Below are 20137 nucleotides of genomic sequence, written 5' to 3' on the forward strand. Positions count from 1 at the left end.
ATTGTTATGAATTTCAGAGTTGAATTAGTTGAGATTCTATATCAGAGTTGTGTTATTATTCAGATTATGAGTTGTACTGATACTGGTTATGAATTCTGGTATTATATCTGTGATGTTGAGATAGACGAGGTTATCGTGACTGTATTGTTATGCCGTCAAAACATCAGTAGATTGATATTGATCAGATTCAGTATTGATTGAGATTGATCAGATTCAGTAATGATTTCGATTGTATCGTGATATCATTGATATGAATTAGATTGTACCTTGTTCAGATATGGATCAGATTATGTACTGATTTGAGTATTGATCAGAACAGATTTTGAATTGAGTTATATACTGATATTGTAATTATGCAATTGTCATTATCAGATTGATATGGGCAGACTTGACTTCGAGACTTCGTCTTCGTCAGAGGGAGAAGATAAATGTATAAATAAATGTTGATCGGGATTGCACAACTCGAGTTAGGTTTGACTTGAGTTTCCCAAAATCACATACTTTACTTTATTACATTGATATTTGCAGATTATCAGATTGATATGTTTAGTCTATTGAATTATAGCAGAGCCAGAGTTTGAGTCTAGGGCAGATCAGCCTAGCTAGGGCAGAATCGCCGAGTCTTTGTCAGAACCGCGTAGACTCTAGACTTACGCTGTATCGATGAGCTTGGATGTAGATCGACGTCTATTGTAGATATTCGATACAGCATACCAAAGTCTAAATTAGATCGGGATCCCTAGATTAGAATAAGAGATGAGTCGAGTCTTAGATATCGAGACTAGAACTTGATTTACAGATTTGTATTAATTTATGTTTCGTAGATTACGATTCATGTTTTATTTACAGACTGGTATTGATACATGTTGTTTGATTATGCTACATGTAATAAGATATAATTCATGTTTTTATGTTAATTCAGTTAACTGCATGTATACATTATTTATACTGAGATTTATTCTCTCCGGAGTATCCGGCTGTTGTCTTGTTTTGTATGTGTGCATGACGAAAGGTGGGACATGATCGGGGTCAAGAAGATGATGAGAGAAGACGAGTTTAGAGTGGTGATTCCGGACTTATTGTAGACTTGGTTTAATACTTGAAATTTAGTAGTGAACCTTAGACTAGTTTGAATAATTGTTGTACATTATTGTACTTTTATACTGAGATGTATATTAGTTAAATTCCATTACGTTCCGCACTTATATTTTAAAAAGAAAAATTTTTAGACCCTGTTTATCTTAATTGATAATTAAATCTCAAAGATGATTAAGAAGATGATTAGCGTCCGGGTCCCCACAATGATTGTGATTTTTTTTAATTTTTTTGAACTAACAGTTAAACGTGAATAATTTTTATTTATTTCAAATATTTTTCTCTCTCAATATAATATATTTTACTTATTTATTTAATTTACAAAATAAATAAATAACTCGGCACTGAATTTATTCAAATTAAATATCAAATTATCCAATTCAATTCAATATATTTAATTAATTAATATTTTAAAAAATACGTAACAATAATTTTCAATATTAATCAATAATCAATTTTAAAATAATTTTATTCATTTTAAATAAATTTTTTTATTAAAAAATATATCAATTTTGTTTTTTGACAATATGTCAAATAAAAAAATAAACAAGAGAATTATTTCTATCTGAGAATAAATATGTTAGAATATTTGCAATTAATTTAACTTTATAAAATTTTAATATATTTAATTTATAGTTATTCTCAATATGTATTGATAAATTTATAAAATCACGAATCAATCACACACATATATATAAATATCTATGTATATATATTTATTCAATTTAATAAAAAATTTATTCATAATCATGTGCAAAAATTTTGAGTTATAATCAAAATTAAGATATAGATTAAATAAAATTAAACATAAAATATTATATAATAATTAATAAAAAATTAAATTTTACCTTTTAATAATAATTATTATTTTTAATTTATATGTCAATAAAATAATATCTTTTTATTATGTAATATAATACAATTTTATTAAAAACTTAATGAATATAAATTTAAATTTCATGAAGTTTTGTGACTGGATATCAAAATATAAAATAAACGATTTCAATAATTTTGATTTTAAATTATTGTTAATAATAATAAAAATATGATTTTAAAAGGTCCAAATAAAAAGAAAAATATATAGAAAAGAAAATAATGAAAATTTTGAGTTTGTATTATATTATGAGATTCCTTTTTCATTTCATTTTAATAAAAATGAAAGTGATTACACGAGTTAAGAAATTTCTCGATTCAGTATATATCCAAATCTTTAGATTAAATCAAACACGTTTTTTGACATTTTATAGTGATATCTTAACCTTTAATTTTTGTACTTTATAGAATTTCATGAAATCGTTAAAAATATATCAACGTTTTGAATATATATATACTTTCGTAGAATTTTTAAAAATCAAGTTTGAAACTCACTTAACTTTTTAAAACTTTACAAAAATTTATATCGTAGAGGAATAGCTCTAAACTTTTAAATTTCATAAATATCACTGAAAATCTAGAACCAATACACTCGTACTTACTTCCGGGCTATGATTATACGGGAACGCTCCCGATATTGGGAATTTATAAAAGGAAATAGTTCGTTAGCTCAGCAAAAAGTGGAACTTTATCGAGATTTCAGTACATCTGTACACTCGGATTGGAACACAGTACAATTCAACGAGTAAAAAAAATCTGATACATAAGAATACTCAGCATTCTTAAAATTAAAGAACATTTTTCTGCTTTCTTGATTCATAAGCTAAGTTGGCTGTAGTTAGAGTAATCGATTTCTTTTAACCTTATACAGCATAATATACACTCTGGTAAATCTTCAGCCTTGTTTCCCTGCACAAAATTACACCGAGAATACATTAAAAACCCGAATATTTTTCTTTTCTTTATGTTTCCCTGATTAGGACAAATATATAGAACATCTACCTGTATTGTGAGACCAAAATCAAAGATACAATGTTTGATTCTGTCTCGAAATGTTTCGAAACCTTTTCGAGCAATGTAATTGAATCGGTGGATATCTAAATCGATCTCAAAGTAGTTTTCTTCCTGCAGAGGTTTTATCATAAAGTTACATTAAAATTTGAGTTCCTACAGATGTATTCGATGTTCAGAACTCTAAATACCATCCGAGAAACTTTACCGAGAAAAATTCATGCTGAGGACGTGAAAGAATAGGCTTCTCGTTGTAAGCATGCATAAGCTTCCTCTCAGCTCCATTCAACTCAAGATCCTCGATATTCACAACCCCGGCCAAGATTTTTAATCTTTCCCTCACGGGGGCAATTGTATCCATAGGAAAACCTTTTATCTTCTCTGTTTCATTATCGATTATCCTCTGATTTACAAAAAAAAAAGTGCAATGAATACTTGAGAGGACTCTAAGAAAATCGATGAGTAGAATAGAATGAAATGCATATAGAATATAGAGAAGGGCACCTTCTTACCCTGAAATTTTCTTGAAATGGAACAGGAAGGCATTTGGAATAATTTTCTGAAAGCTTGAAGTAAAAAACAACATTCATCCCCGGGCCATCGTTCTCGTTTTGGAAGATTGTAGCAGTGTAAAGTGGAATCTGACACGACGTGAAGGGAAAAATATTAGCAGTAATGAAATATGTCTTGTTGTTCAGTTCTTGAGCAGATAGATTCTGTCATACAGCTATGTCCATTTTCAACCTTTTCTCTTTTTCACAATAAGTCTAATGTATACAAAGCATACCTGAAGGTTTACAACAAGAATAGGAGGGACTTCTCCACGTGAATCAATGGCAGGAAGCTCCACAAATTGTGCCACGTGATTAATTTTGCGAGGAGATAAGAATAAGTCTGCTCCAAAAGGAACATATGCATCAAAACTCGAAGCGATCTCTTTCCTTTTATCCCTGTCAAAAGCCATTCGGCGGAATTAATTTCTTCATACTAGAATGTATGTCAGAAATTGTGTACGCTGGTATTGGACAACAGTAATTGCCATTGCTATCTAGTTTGGCTTGTCTTTGTACTACAGCAACCAAGATGTAGTGTTCGGGGATACTGCTTAGTTTAAAAGATTTAAGCTGTAGTTTTATCACTGATCACAGCTTTTAGTTAAACTCAAAACCTTGTAGTTGTCATTGAGAAATTCATTAAAAAAAGGAACTAAAACACAGTATGCTCTTACTTATTATAGTTCCTTCCCCGGACTTTAAAGGTATTCGTATCAATCTGCGACCAAGACCCTGGCATTTTCTTCTCTAAAGAGGAACACATTATTTGTGAACCAGCAATCGGTCTTTGTATGATGGGCTTTGTGGATGCTGAGATAGAAAACAGACGAAATCAACAAATTTGAGGGGAAAAAATTCAAATGCTGAAATATACCATCTCAAGAAGAAACACGGCAACAAATCAGATCTCCCGATTCATTGTTATTTTCTTTCTATACTTTCCCAACTGAGGAGACATCTAGTCATCATGATTCATGACATTGCATAGGAAACGAAAAGCCAAAACACTTACATAATAGAGTATTTTCTTGTCCTTCTTTCCGTTTGAAAGACGGAATAAGGGACAGTTTTTTCCTGGTACTTGGACCTCCCGGATTAGGCAATTTTCTCTTTCCATCAAACGACTCATCACAAGCAAGACAAGGAAGTAATGTGTTTGACAGAAATCCACAGCTATGTAAAGTTGAGTTCTGATCAATGTCAGCAGTTTTGTCAACGCATGGGACAGACGATTTCTCCAAACCAGATGGATCCTTCGCCTCATTTTGAGAATCATCGTAATTCAGCTGAGAATCAGAACCAGAATTTTGCGTCACATAGTTTGAGAATCTTGGAGTAACACCAGTAGAGATAGATCCGGCTTGAGATACATCTGCACAAGATTAATCAAGTTTTATGGTAGATATAATTTGCAAGTAGTGGCTTCATAAATATATGGAAATTTTGACTCCGAATTAATGGAAACTCGAGACTAACCATCTTGAATACTGTAAAATTCGTCTTCGCAATCGGAATCAATCGCTGAATCAGGATCATACCATGAATCTGCATTTCCTTTTTAAGACCATCAAACAAAACTTTTAGTGCATTGACAAACCATTTCTTAAACATTATAGCAGGTGTAAACAGAAAAAGGAGATTAACCCAGCAATCCAATCATATCCCCAAATATAAGCTAAGATTACTTTGAACCCACGTTAATTCATTCATGGGAACAAAATGGATGTCATTTAGGAATTCTTCTTTCAGCAGAAGAGAACATTTTCTGCTCAACCAGAATGACTTGAACCGCGGAAATGAATTCCAACGCTTCACATAAATGCCACTAAACTACATCTTTTCAGCTCCAACCAATCGATCATTAACCCACAAAAATGACAAAATCTCAGCCTCAAAAAACACAAAACAGCAAAAGGGAGTCAAAGTAGAACCTTGGAATACAGGATTACTGTAAGAAAGATCCGTTCGATTAGACGGCTCGACCCGATTATTCTGCTTGTTAGAAGGACAGTGGGTCGTCTTCTTCCTTCTTGCTCTTTGCATCCTCCGCTTCCTCTGCAAATCCAGTCTGCTTTTCACTCCCACACACCCTTTGGGCTTCGATCCACATATTCCCATTCTTCCAGCTTTACAAGCAGATTAGGATGAAGATTTTTGCAGAAGTCTTGATCAAGCAAAAAATGGAGTCTTTGCGCATTTATATTCACATACACGTATTTAGGTGAAGCGGGTAAGGATTATCAGTTCAAATATCAATATAAAAATGAGGTGCCCAAGAAAAGATGCCGCGGCTTAAATTCATTGAATTCAAGAACCCTATCGACTTAATTATTGCTTATCTGTATTAAAAAAATTGAATCGCGATTAAAGAACTTCGGATTGGTCAACGAAAACGTTGTTTGAATTGCGCACTTTGCTGACGATCTTCTCTGGTCGGAAGGTGATCGCCACGTGTCAAGAGGGGATAGGGTCACCGGGGAAGCTGAGCTTAGCCACATACAGGAGTTAAAACGCGTGGTGAGACCGAGGCGGCGGAAGGCGGGCGGTGTACGGCGTCGTTTCGAGGAGGAGTGGCCTCTACGACGTCGTTTTGTCAGGTAATGCGCGTCCAGTATGTGGATTTGTTGGTGCACGTGTAGATACGATATTCATGCATGTGCCACCCAAAATTTATTAATAATGTATCAAGTTAAGTTCGAAGTTTCGGGGGTCAGACTTAAATTTTAACAAATTTTTCATTAACTCAAAAAATAAAAACAATTATATATTTTTTTCAAAAGAAAAATATTCTGGAATTATCTCACAAGTCAATTATATTCGACAGATATCCGATCCGACCAAAATCATGAAAATTATTATTCTTTTTTAATAAAGAGTAATATATCTTTTATTCATGAATATAAATACGTTTATATCACTCCAAAAAAAATTATGTTGATATCGATATATGTAAATTAAATTATAAAAATATAATTTTCTAAGAAAATATGTCAAATAACTCAATAATAATTGCATGGTTGTTCTCTTCTATGGTGTTGAGTTAGACTAATTGTGCTTGTCCATTCATTATAAATTAAAAATTCCATTATTTTTTTATTTTTCTATATTATATATAATATATATCTGACTTAAATTTGGGTGTCAATCTTAATTACCTTATTCTTCAAACTTGAAGACGACATGTGAACCGACGTAACAAATTATAGATAGTCATGAAAATAAATAGTATAATAGTTTAATTCAAGCAGTAGTACTATACAAAATCCACGTGGACTCCTTCAAAAAAATTATGAAGTAAATTGACATGTATTCACACGTTGGTGGAACCAAAAATCCAACACTAAATGAACTATTTTTTTTATTAAAAAAAAATCAAAATAATACATGTCAATTTACTTCATAACAATTATAATTTTTAGACTAAAATCTTAATTTTATTGGACGATACATATTTTTCCTTCTGAGACTATCTTTTATGATCTTCTGTCTTTATTTTTCTATTTCAATTACGACTCTGTCCTTGTTCACACGTCTCATTTTCACATCAGTATCGAAGATTTGTTATGAAGTTATAGTTAGAATGGTTACAAGGGAAAAAAAAAAAGTTAACTGGGATTATTTGGATATAGAAATTTGATAATGGATTTGTAATTAAGAAATTTTCTATAGGTTTAGCTTCAAATAGTCTTACGTATATTGTGTTGGTATGGTATTCTTTTGTTTTGTCTTGGGAAATCTCGGGATAGAAATGGGTGAAACAAATGGCTACGAGAAAATAATCGAGACAAGAGTTTGATTCTTTTTCCTTAAAATGATATTATTCCGCTCCGATGCTCACGGTTGTTGGCAATTCGTTTCCCAAGATACAATGACTACGACTTTAAAATAGTAGCACTACAAATTTCAAAGCCACACGAACTTGAAATGTTTAGAACGCTATCACTATGGTATGCAAACTTTCTAATTTCGAATTTTAAGCGTTAAACTCAAAAATCCAATTCCAAGAGTTTATATCTTGCAAAACTTGGATTTAAGCGTAAATGTTTAAAAAACTCAAAACTAGAAGACAACTCTTGAATTTAATTCCAAAGTTCGAATTTAAGCGTATAAACTTAGAAAATCAAAACTCAAGATTTTCGCATGTATCAATGTTTCCACGAAGAACAATAACATAATTTCTAAAAGGGTTAGTGTGGAATCATAACATAATAAAACTACACCCTTCGAGAAATTGATGCCAACATGAATGGTTCTTTCTTTAATGCAAGGGAGACTCTCAAGTACTTTATCAGTAAGTACTATGCAGTCTATGCTATCTTACTCACACGAAATGGACCCAAACTTTAATTAAAACTAAAAAATACTCGAGGGGTTGAGCATAATTTTAAATATTCATATTTGAAAACAAATTAATTAGGAGATTCATATTTATAGTGACTAACAAAAAATGGGGTGTAGTGTAGATAGCAACACTCGTTAACTATCCATTGTTTATAAAGTATTCGCATTAAATATCGAAATGAATTATTTTTCAGCGAAGAATTTTGATCTACGAACAATATATGTTGTTGCTCAGGTGTTAACCAATTTGTTTTGTATTCTAATAAGTACTCGAGAATTAGTAAAAAAAAATTTGCATCAAAACATTTACAGAAAGAAACGCATACATGTTGCGTGTGCATGTTATTAGTATTTAGTGGTTTTTTTTAAAGGAAGAGCATACTTTTCTTTGACAGTATGCCTAAAGGGCAAGCCATATATATAAACTTCATTACTCTCGATTATTCTTTTGTCTCTTATGTTCTTCACTCCTGTCGGCATTTGAAAATTTTCATTTAGCAGAATAAGTTAATGGGTAGTGACAGAAGAGTTCTGGTTGCTGCTCTATCCATTAGTTTTCTTTGTTTTTTGCTTCTGCTGACTTTATCATACCGCAAAAATACAAGGGAGTCTGCTATTATTAGTATCCCATATTCAACAAGAGGTTCCAGCCTTGTGAAACTAGCGAGAACCAAGTGGAGTTCACTGCATCAGAATTTTAAGCTCAATTGTGTCAGCAGGAGAAGAGTGCCCAATGGACCAGATCCCATTCACAACAGGTAAATCCCCTGCTACAAGAAGTTTTCGATTTCGGTTGTTGAAAGAAATGTTGTGATCGGTGGCAGTGACATAAGTTTGTGTAACTAGACGTTGTATATATAAAAATTTTGAACGTCAGAAAGGGTGACTGCTCTGCTGGTCACCCCTGGCTCTGCCACGGTTGCGACTTATCAACGAAACTGGTCACGTAGAGTGGCTTGTCATGGTATTGCGGTTTTTTTCTTGCTTTATGTTGAAAATGGTTTGTTCAATTTTGCAGGAGAGCTGGGAATTCAAGGCTACCCCACCCACGAGAGTGTAGGGATTTTGATGGGATTATTATACATAGGTGATTTCTTGAAACTGCATGCTGATGAACATCCTTTGTTCATTTGTTAATTCTTATTGTCCAAATTTGAAATCTTAAAGAGGCATTGTTTATAGCAAACTTGTGAGTATGCAATATGGTTCACATGGAAGCCATGTTTTAGGTGATTGATTTCATTGTGTCTACTTACAAAAATATTACAGGAAATACTTGTTTTCCTTGAGAAAATTTTTGAGGATTTTCCATCTAATGTATCAGACTTTTGATGTATCTGCAATTTCTTCTTCCAAGCAAATAGGTTTTATTTATATTTTGAATTTTAAAAATATTTTTAAAGAAATTAGCATTGTGATATCCAAATATACACAAAATATATATGTACATTCCAACAAAAAATTGTATTTGTTTATGAATATTTCTATGATGTACAATTTTATTTTTATTTTTATTTTTTTGACTTTAAATTGAGGTTCTTTCTCTTTCTTAAAAATAATATAACGATATTCTTTCATGAATTCACTCTTTAAAATAGGTGCACATTTCAAGAACCGAGAAAAAAAAAAACAGATTCTTCACTTATTTTTAGTATTCATTGGAGAGTATATCCATGGATTAAAGGATATTGCCTTCACCTTTTGTTCGGTTGATTGAGGCTCTTTTCTCAAAATGTACCCTCTTTCCCCTAATAAAGCACCTTGCACGGATTAAAGGGGCTCTTCTTTCCAAAATTGTTGATAATTTTCATCATAATGAAAAGAGAAATATTTATTACTTTCATAATTTTCTTTCTCATGTACATTTTCTCAAATAATGAAGAATTGTTCACAAAATTTTGTTCTTCCTATAACATTAAATACAAGAAAGATGAACACAAAAAATCCGACAAGATAAACGCTAGGAAAGATTGAAAGAAGCGGTCTTTGATCAATTTATAAACCCAAGTGAAAAAATAAAAAAGCAAGTGCGTGCATGTCCGCTTTTTTATGGTTACTTTCATTTTGTTATGCTTCCTTTTTCTTTTCTTTTTTTTTGAGTTTTGATTTTGATAGTTTCGAGAAGTCTAAAGTGACTGAGATTCAAACTCTTTTGTGTTGCATGGGAGGCACAAAACCAACGTCCTCCATTCCTAAATAAAACCCTTTGGAATTCCCAAATCACAAATTTGTTATTTCCTCATTTGCACATTGGCACACACCTGCATATGGTGTTCGGATATTTTGAAAAATTCTAACATAGAAGACATTTCGGACATTATATTGAATGTGGTAGAAAAGATAAGCCATCATTCTGATCAATCTTTCTAGAAATAGGTTTACAACACAAATCGAGTATCTAATCTTTGAATACAGCCATAATATACAAGAAACTTGTCTTTTGTAATTAAAAAAAAAATCAAGAAAAATACATTAAATAGTACAATTCCAGAGATTCTTGTAAAGAATGATAAGAGTTTATTTGTCCATTACCTCTTCCTTGTGCCACTTTATCCACATGAGGTGTGAAAGAATTCGAATAATAGACTTTGTTTAACTTGAATCTTGATTTTGCCTATCAGTGACAAAATGACATACTCCATAAAAGAAGCAGATGTAAAAGCTGGAGAAAACAATAATAAATACAATAACTTCCCATAAGTTTATTTTGAAAGGCAAATCCAGAAGCATTTTACACCAATTTACTTAACCACATCGATCCAGGATACATATGCAATAATTTCTTCCATCATTTAGCCATATGCATCTTCTCACACTTTTGCTGATCATATCAAACGGGACTAGTGGACTCTTGTTCTCCAGACACCAAAGGAAATTCATCGTACCGTTGAGATGCACCCTGTTCCTCAGCCATGCTCTTCAATGATTCGTAAACTTGGTACATAGACCACCTATCCCTAGGAGTAGAAGCCACACAATTACATGCGAGATTCAAGAAACGCGCAATGTCTTCATCGTTACCTTTGCCAGATAACCTATCATCAATAGCATCTCTGATTCGACCAGAACCCGAAAGCTGATTCACCCAGTCCACAAGATTGTCATTAAACACTTCATCACCCACTAGAACTTCAAGTGGCTTTTGTCCAGTTGCCAACTCAAGAAGTACGACCCCAAAACCATAGGCATCCCCTTTAAGAGAAGCAACCATCGTGCTTGAGTACTCTGGAGCAATATATCCAACTTCACCTAAAACTCCACACGCATAATTACTCTCATTAGATCCTGAAGTTTCCAAAAGTCTTGCCAAACCAAAGTCCATTATTCGAGCATCAAAATCCTCGTCAAGAAGAATGACGCTCGAACTAATTATCTGGTGCATGATCGGAGGATGACACCCATGGTGTAGCCAAGCAAGCCCCCTAGCCGCCCCTAACGCAATCCTAAACCTAGTCGGCCAATCCAAGACATGACTAGCGTTGCCACCCAACTTCGAATCCAAAGTCCCATTCGACAAGTGTTTATAAACCAAGAGCTTCTCCTCCTCCACCAGGCAGAACCCCAACAATGGCACCAAATTCGGATGCCTCAACTGTCCTAACCCATTCACCTCCATCACAAACCGCTTCTCCTCCATCCTACAGGGACTAAGCCGCTTAACGGCGAGTACAGACCCGTCCGGCAAAAACGCACTATAAGTTGTCCCAGTCCTACCCGATGTTAGCACATTTTCCTCACTAAAATTTTTCGTGGCAGCCAACAAATCCGCCAACTTGATCTTTACAAGTGGCTTCTGAAACAACCTGACTTGATTAAGCTTGTGAGCGCTCAGCCTCTCAGCCCAACTACTGTCGCCATGATCTCTTCCACCAATTCCATATCTTCCCCTTCTCCGCTTGCCCAACTTCACAAAATACCACCACCACAAACCAAATCCCAGCAACAATGAAGCAGCGGCACCGAAAACTCCCGCAGCAATAATAATGGCAAAATCCTTCTTGGTCAATCCACCACATTTCCTCAGCGGCGTGCCGCAAAGGCCGCTATTCCCACCAAAATCAAGCTCCAAAATTGCACCCTTGAAGGACGGAACCCGTCCAGATAAATCATTATTCGCAACAGATAGCTTTTTCAACCTCCTTAAATTCGATAACTGGTGAGGAATAGTACCGTTAAGCTTATTATCATTCAGAATCAAAGTGTTCAGATACAAGCATTTGGCAAGATCCTCCGGTATGGGGCCGATCAAGTAATTGCGCGACAAATCAAGAGTCACCAAATAAGGCAACCAACTGCATATTTGCGAAGGAATCGTACCTGAGAGAGAGTTATAAGAGAGATCTAACGTTTGGATGTCGTGGCATAACTGAAAAGAATCCGGAATTCTCCCTACGAGACCAAAATCGCGGAGCTGTAATCCAAAAACGCGGTTCTCAAGGTCGTTCCAGCACGAAACGCCCGCGAAATTGCATGCGAACGCGACTGAACCGTTCGAGAAAACCCATGAATCGAGCTTCCCTTCCCGGTCGTCGAAGGAGTTCTTCAGTCCCTGCAGGCACCTCACATCATCAACAGAGGCGGAGAACGAACTCGAGCAGAGCAGGAAAAGTAACAGCAGAGAAATGGGTATGAATCTAATGAAAAAATATAAAGGAATCATGATTGATAGCGATGAAACAGAATAGTTGGTGATCAAATTGAAGATAAATAGCATTCAAGAAAAGGAAGTGATGTTAACGAAGAGACAAGACAATCTTCTCAGTTTTTCTCTCTGCATGAACTTCGGGGAGGTATCTATTTCAACTTTCAAGCTTGAGAATATTCAATTTTGGTAAATTTTATTCTAAATTAAAAATTAACCTTTAAATTTTATTCTAAATGACGTAGTATTTAAAAAGGGAAAAACGTTTTGTTTTGTTTTTATTTAATTACTTTGGGGAAGTTTGTCATAATCAAGTCTCGAATCGATATTTCTTCTCAATACGAGACATTAATGTCGAACATTTGTAGATTTTCGATAATTTTGATCATAACATCTATTTAAACAACATTATATATTTCACTCTCTGTATTTATTATGATAATTTTATGAGAATTTAAAATATGTGACAAAGAATGTACACTTATAAGTATAATCGTGACCTGTAAAAACATGATAATAATCATAGCATATATCATCATATCAATGTATACGTGTTCATTTTATTAATTACTACACTGTGGAAAATGAAATGGGCTCGCTATGATTTTTGTGCTGAAATTCGATCGCAAGTGATGCTTTGATGAAGTGGTAATTGAGCAAATAACTGAGGGAGGTATATTGTGATTAAGCGGATTTTATCTATTAATTATCAATGAATAATAAAATTTTTTTTATGTAATTTACGTCAAATGAAATAATATAGTTGTATAATCCGATGATGATTATATTATAAAATGAATAATAATAATTATTATTATTATTATAAAATGGAGGAAATTTAAGTCGGATATGACTTCAAAAACCCTTTTCTGGGGTTGGTCAATACACGGTTTAAACCAAAATATAAATAATTGAACACAGTATATATATATATATATATATATCGATCGTTGGCTCCGCTCATTAAAATTGGATTATAAGACAGTTTTACGAATTTTTATTTGTCAAACAGATCAACAATGTTTATATTTATAATAAAAAGTAATATTTTTATGAGTGACTAAAATAAAATATCAGTCTCATAATATTGATAAGTGAAACAGTGAGTTTTTGTGTTGAATTTGTTGGTGTTCCTCCTTTATATTTATTTATTTATTTATTATTAATATCAGTAATATTTGTTTTTTAAAATCACGAAATATCGCACGCATTCACGAATGGGTTACCCTATTTAGCAGTTGGCCGACAAGTGTCATCATTCAGCTTAGGTAAAAAAAAACTAGTCATAAATTAGTGTATAAAAATAATTCCGTCGGCTCCAACCTAAAAAACATAATTTTACTATGTCTCTCAATTAAATTTTAGGATACGAGATGCAATTTTTTAATTTAGAGCATTGAATATTAAGACTTTCTATTTTTTTTTTTGGTTCCAAAACAAATATAAATCAATTTTTCATTTGAATTTATTTTTATGCTTTAAGTTCAACACTCTTTATTGGTATTTCTGCCTGCTCCACTTGTCATTCACGAGAGTTTCCCATCAATGAGTACTTGTGGTTAAACCAATATGGGAGACATTTTGTATTGATCAACGTGTAGTCCTCCACTCCTCCCTCCATTCAGGAGAGACGACTGCTTTGAGAAAAACTTCAATTACTACTATCATAAGGCATACGAGGTTAATGGATGATTTCGGATGATTTTAACGCAATGTTAGATGTGTTTGAAAAACTTGATAGTAGACGATTCGGATGATGATTGTGTCCTGAACCCAGTCGACGACACCTCTCTTATCTCCTAGAGAAGCTGTTGATGATCTTTATTCATTCTCAAATTATATATCGAACATAATGTAATTATATTTATTTATCCATATTTTATTGTTCATACTACAACGTACCAAACAATGGTGTTGATTATTGAAATGCCAAAAATAGGTGCGAGTCGAATCATAATAAAGTCAAACGTCAGTTTTTAGACGCGTGGGCCAAGCTGATGAAGCTGCATACACCAATTAACCTGGGCCTGTTTGGTAGATGGACCAGGACCAGGACCAGTGAAGCCCAGCTAAAAATCGAAAAAGAATTCAAAATCTAAATTACAGTGGACCCCGCCATCCCAGTTCCAACTAAATTCTTCGCGCCTAATCAACCTTGCAACGACGCCGCATTCCCCAATGCGACGGCGTATTTGATTTTGACACAATTTAGGCGTCAAATGAAATATTTCTCTCAGTATCAAAAAAATTCCAGCTCCTCTTCCCGTCGGAAATCGCCGATTCGAGGCATGGCGGTGGCGGATGCGGAGGTAATCTCTCATCGATGGGTTTCAGAGCTGATGCACTTTGTTGAGGTTGTCATTAGTTTTGATATTTTATTGTTTGGTGCAGAAAATGGACGCATTGAAGAGGGCATACGCGGAGATGATTCTGAACACAGCGAAAGAGGCGGCGTCGCGCGTGATGGTTTCGGAGCTGAAGGCTTGGAGATTGGAACAGGACTTGATTTCCACGAAGTCAAAGCCCATGATCTTGAAGACACTCAAGGCCCATGTGTGAAATGACAAGCCCATATATTATGGGTCCAGTAAACAGTAGGATCAATCTAGAAGGAACTATTGTTGTAACGGATAAGATTTTACGTGTCAATAGCTAGTAGCTTTGAATCCTCTGTATAAATAAGTTATCAAACGCAAATGATATACAAGAAGAAATGTCTCACACCTGCGTTGTTATTCCTCTTTATTTACTTTTCTAAGTTGGTATCAGAGCCAGATACCATGGCTAACGCCAGCACCAGCAGTGCTTCGCCCATCCTCACGGAGGTGACAGCAACTGTTCCAAGCCTTTTGTCTATTAACCCAGCCAATCAGATTAATTCCGTTAAGCTAAGTGACGATAACTTCCTTCTATGGCATCTTCAAGTTCTTGCTGGTATTCGTGGCTTGGGATTGGAAGATTTCATTCTTACAGATCCCCCAATCCAGATTTCTGAAAATGGCACCAGTGTTACGAGCGATCTTAAAATCATTAACTGGAATAGACAAGATCAGCTCCTATTTTCTTTCCTCTTATCGTCTATGACAGAGGCTGTTCAGAGCCAGATGATTGGGTGTACCACGTCCTCTCAACTTTGGCTTTGTGTTTCACGCTTATTCGCCTCAAGATCAAAGGCAAAAGTAATGCAATATAAACTACAATTGCAGACCCTGAAGAAAGGAAATCAGAGTATGAAAGATTATCTGAGCAAAATGAAACATCTCATGGATATTTTAGCAGCATGTGGTCATTCCATCAGCGAGGATGATCAAATCCTTTATATCCTCAGCGGAGTAGGCCTTGAATATGATTCTGTTGTAGTTCATGTAACCTCAAGAGTTGATACTTTAGCATTTTCAGAAGTTGCTGCTCTCCTTCTCACTCATGAAGGACGTTTGGAATTGCATAACACCAGCAATGACACTCTACCTCATTCAGTAAACACAGCTACACTCCCTCCACAGAAAAAGCCTGAGTAGTTCTCTTCACCTCGAGGATTCTATTCCCGTGGTCATGGTCGAGGTCGCGGAAGGAATACTCGGGGGGGACGACGTTTCTGGAACAATCATAATGGCCGTTCTATTTGTCAAACATGTGGGATTGCTGGCCATGTAGCAGAAATTTGCTATTACAGATTTGATGCTGAATTTGTTCCTAAACCTGCAAATTCTTCTCGGTCACCATCGCAGGGACTTTTGCCTTCACCACACCAAGGTCATTCACGACCTCCTTCACCAATCTATCCATCCGCAGCCTTAGCCACTGCTACTTCTGAATCTGCCGAGGATGATTGGTGGTTTCCAGATTCAGGTGCTTCCCATCATGTTACAAACAATCTTGGAAACCTCATTATTGGCTCCGAGTACACTGGAGGTGGTAAGGTTCATATTGGAAATGGTGCAGGTCTGTCTATATCTCATGTTGGTGATTCTAAATTTCGTTCTTCCTCCTCTCGTCCCTTTATATTAAATAACTTGCTCTGTGTCCCTCGTATTACCAAAAATCTTCTAAGTGTTAGCAAGTTTGCTCATGATAATAATGTCTTTTTTGAGTTTCATCCTTCCGTTTGTCTTGTGAAGGATCTAGCCACGCAAGCTGTTCTTCTCCTCGGAATTTTGCATGAAGGTTTATACAAGTTCACTCTTGGAACTCCTCTTCCAGCCACCTCTCCACAACCTACATGCCTTCACTCCACATTTTCAGCCTCGTCTACTAATCCTTCCCAGCATTCAATCAAGGATTCTCCATCCATTTTGGACCAGTGGCACTATAGATTAGGACATCCACCCCTTCCTATTATTAAGCAAATTTTATACAAATGTAATTTGTTGATTCTAAGAACAGCTGTTATGAAATTATGTGAATCTTGTGAACTTGGCAAAAGTCACAGACTCCCCTTTCCTAATTCGCAAACAGTTTTTTCAGAACCTCTTGAACTTGTTTTCTCCGATGTTTGGGGTCCTGCACACACTCCTTCACGCAATGGTTTCAAGTACTATGTCAGCTTTGTAGACGCCTTTAGTCGATTCACATGGATATATTTTCTTAAATTCAAATCAGAAGTAGTTCAAGTTTTTTCTCATTTCAAAAAACATGTTGAACTACAACTCAACCATAAAATCAAAGCTGTTCAATCCGATGGGGGTGGGGAATTTCAATCCTTAAGTACGTTACTTCAAACATATGGGATAACACATAGAGTTTCCTGTCCTTATACATCAAAACAAAATGGTGTCGTTGAACGAAAACATCGTCACATAGTCGACACTGGTTTGTCTCTTTTAGCTCATGCTTCCATGCCGTTACAATTTTGGGATGATGCTTTTTCTACGGCTGTTTACCTAATCAATCGATTGCCTACAGTTGCTCTCCAGGGGCTTACTCCTTTTCAGTCCCTGTTCAAAAAGTCACCAGATTACTCTTATCTTAGAACATTTGGTTGCCTTTGTTTTCCATGCCTTCGTGACTATAATCCTCATAAACTTAACTTTCGCTCCACCTCGTGTACGTTTCTTGGCTATAGTGACAAACACAAAGGGTATAAATTCATTAGTACCACTGGCCGTGTCTTCATTTCAAGGCATGTCAAATTTCATGAGCAAAGCTTTCCTTTCCAGAGGCATCTTGATGACCCTAGTACCACTTCCATACCTCAACCCTTTTCACCTTCCCCTCCAGTCACCACACCTGCACTTACTCCAGTGAATCTTCACCCGATGGTGACTCGTTCCAAGCATGGGATTTTCAAACCAAAAGTTCACTTATCTATACCTTCCAGCACCTGGGAGCCATCATCTTTTCAAGAGGCCAGCTCACATCCTGAATGGCGTAAGGCTATGGAAGTTGAATATCAAGCACTATTGCAGAATCATACATGGACTCTTGTACCACCACCATCTCATTTACCTATCATTGGTTGTAAATGGGTCTTTAAACTCAAAACAAATCCAGATGGCTCTGTTGCTCGATATAAAGCACGGCTTGTCGCAAAGGGCTACTCTCAAACTCCAGGGCTTGATTACAAAGAAACATTCAGTCCGGTTGTGAAACCTACCACCATTAGACTTGTCCTGTCTGTGGCTGTCTCTCAAGGCTGGCGAATTCAACAAGTTGATGTCAATAATGCCTTTCTACACGGTCAACTTACTGAGCTTGTGTATATGCGTCAACCACCAGGGTTCGAAGTCTCAAGTCATAGCTCTACTCTAGTGTGCAAACTAAATAAAGCTATATATGGGCTCAAGCAAGTCCCTCGAGCTTGGTTCGAACGTCTTTGCCATACTCTAAAGCTTATGGGTTTTATTGAATCTAAAGCTGATGCTTCCTTATTTGTTAAAGCTCACGCCACTTCTGTAATTTATGTGTTAGTCTATGTTGATGATCTTCTAATTACAGGAAGTGACGCTACTCAAGTTCGATCACTCATTTCAGCTTTGCACAATCAATTTTCTCTTAAAGACTTAGGAGATGTGACTTATTTCTTGGGCATTGAAGTTTGCAGATCACTGGATAAATCCATGACTCTCACTCAGACTAAGTATGCACAAGATCTACTTCTCCGTACTAAGATGAGTAATGCTAAAGCTTTGCCAACACCAATGACTTCTAAAGAAGGTGACCCTTTTGATGATGTACACTTTATCGCAGCACAGTAGGAGCACTCCAATATCTAACTATTACTCGCCTAGACATTGCCTTTAGTGTCAACAAAGTGTGTCAATTTATGCAAGCTCCTTCACACTTGCACTGGAAGGCGGTAAAACGCATTTTACGATACTTAAATGGTACACTGGGATATGGTATTCGTATCACTCCTTCCTCAGCTTTTATTCTACAAGGATTTTGTGATGCGGATTGGGGTAGTGACCCTGATGATCGTCGATCTACCTCTGGTTTCTGCTGGTTTTTTGGGTCTTCGCCAATCTCGTGGAGCTCCAAGAAGCAACCAATTGTGTCCAGATCTAGCACTGAAGCAGAATATAGAAGCGTTGCTAATGCCACATCTGAGCTTCTCTGGCTTCGATCTCTTCTTTCTGAGCTACATGTTACTGTCTCAAGTCCACCTATTCTTTGGTGTGACAATCTCAGCACAATTGCACTAACTGCCAATCCCGTATTACACGCAAGAACCAAGCACTTAGAGCTTGATCTCCATTTCGTTCGAGAAAAAGTATTGGCCAAAGAACTTTCAGTACGCCATGTTCCTTCCGTTGACCAACTGGCGGACATGCTTACTAAACCATTGCCAGCGATCAGGTTTCATCGTCTTAGGATCAAGCTTTGCGTGGTTCCTCATCCCCTGCAAAGCTTGAGGGGGCCAGTCAAAGCCCATGATCTTGAAGACACTCAAGGCCCATGTGTGAAATGACAAGCCCATATATTATGGGTCCAGTAAACACTAGGATCAATCTAGAAGGAATTATTGTTGTAACAGAATAAGGGATAAGATTTTACGTGTCAATAGCTAGTAGCTTTGAATCCTCTGTATAAATAAGTTATCAAACGTAAATGATATACAAGAAGAAATGTCTCACACCTGCGTTGTTATTCCTCTTTATCTACTTTTCTAAGTCACGAAAGAGGAAGCTGCTCGAATGCTGCTTCGTTTAAAACAGATGATCGATAGAAAGGTCTGTTGGAAAAGATGAAACTTTCCTGTGATTGCTTTAGTTATCGACTTTTCGCTACTTGAACTGGATTTGTTTGTTGAGAATGAGCAATGGCTTATTGTTTTCATAGATTAACTTTTTCTTGTTTATTTTCTGGAATTAGTTTGATTGAATAATGGTTTTCTTTCTTCTTGTTTGTTTTTTCTTTGCGTCCAATGTTATCATTGAGTTCTGATATGAGATTATATGATGAGGATCAAGAATGGAATGCTATTGTTGGATATGATCTGAAACTTTCGTGTTTGGCTTTGATAGTTTAGTTGAAGATTATGAACAAGTATTTGGTATTGAAATAATTATCAAATGACTGATTACAGAGAAAAGAAGAAGAGGTTTCGTTCATCAATCAACAAAGAAAAGTTGATGAGCTTGAATGTCAGCTAGATGAAGCAGAAGGGATCATATTAGAGCTT

At 35.5% G+C, this 20137-nt stretch overlaps 2 protein-coding genes across 3 annotated transcripts; both read right to left on the bottom strand.

Moving 5' to 3' along the window:
* Positions 1-2638: 2638 nt before the first annotated feature.
* LOC142549811 (uncharacterized) lies at positions 2639-6160 on the bottom strand. 2 transcript variants are annotated; one of them, XM_075658984.1, is made up of 9 exons: positions 5465-6160; positions 5010-5078; positions 4546-4905; positions 4208-4343; positions 3767-3929; positions 3492-3620; positions 3188-3382; positions 2971-3093; positions 2639-2877 (listed from the first exon to the last, which is right to left on the bottom strand). In XM_075658984.1, the coding sequence occupies exons 1-9, from the start codon at positions 5649-5651 to the stop codon at positions 2785-2787; spliced, it is 1455 nt and encodes a 484-aa protein (XP_075515099.1). In that variant the 5' UTR covers positions 5652-6160; the 3' UTR covers positions 2639-2784. The 2 variants fall into 2 exon arrangements, with proteins under 2 accessions (XP_075515099.1, XP_075515098.1); XM_075658983.1 differs by having other exon boundaries at positions 5010-5087; positions 5465-6158.
* Positions 6161-10556: 4396 nt separating this feature from the next.
* On the bottom strand, positions 10557-12687 carry LOC142549812 (putative inactive receptor kinase At1g27190). Its single transcript, XM_075658985.1, has one exon. The coding sequence runs from the start codon at positions 12586-12588 to the stop codon at positions 10705-10707; it is 1884 nt and encodes a 627-aa protein (XP_075515100.1). The 5' UTR covers positions 12589-12687; the 3' UTR covers positions 10557-10704.
* Positions 12688-20137: the final 7450 nt, after the last annotated feature.

The sequence above is a fragment of the Primulina tabacum genome, chromosome 6, assembly GCF_025594145.1.
Source record: "Primulina tabacum isolate GXHZ01 chromosome 6, ASM2559414v2, whole genome shotgun sequence".
NCBI lineage: Eukaryota > Viridiplantae > Streptophyta > Magnoliopsida > Lamiales > Gesneriaceae > Primulina > Primulina tabacum.

What these genes read in the sequence shown, in the direction of transcription:
- LOC142549811 (XM_075658983.1), bottom strand. Translation starts at nt 5,651, where the DNA reads ATGGGAATATGTGGATCGAAGCCCAAAGGGTGTGTGGGAGTGAAAAGC. An exon ending in TTCTTGTTGTAAACCTTCAG is followed by an intron (nt 3,621 to 3,766) that starts GTATGCTTTGTA and finishes ACGTCGTGTCAG; the next exon opens with ATTCCACTTTACACTGCTAC. An exon ending in ATTTTGGTCTCACAATACAG is followed by an intron (nt 2,878 to 2,970) that starts GTAGATGTTCTA and finishes AATTTTGTGCAG; the next exon opens with GGAAACAAGGCTGAAGATTT.
- LOC142549812 (XM_075658985.1), bottom strand. Translation starts at nt 12,588, where the DNA reads ATGCTATTTATCTTCAATTTGATCACCAACTATTCTGTTTCATCGCTA.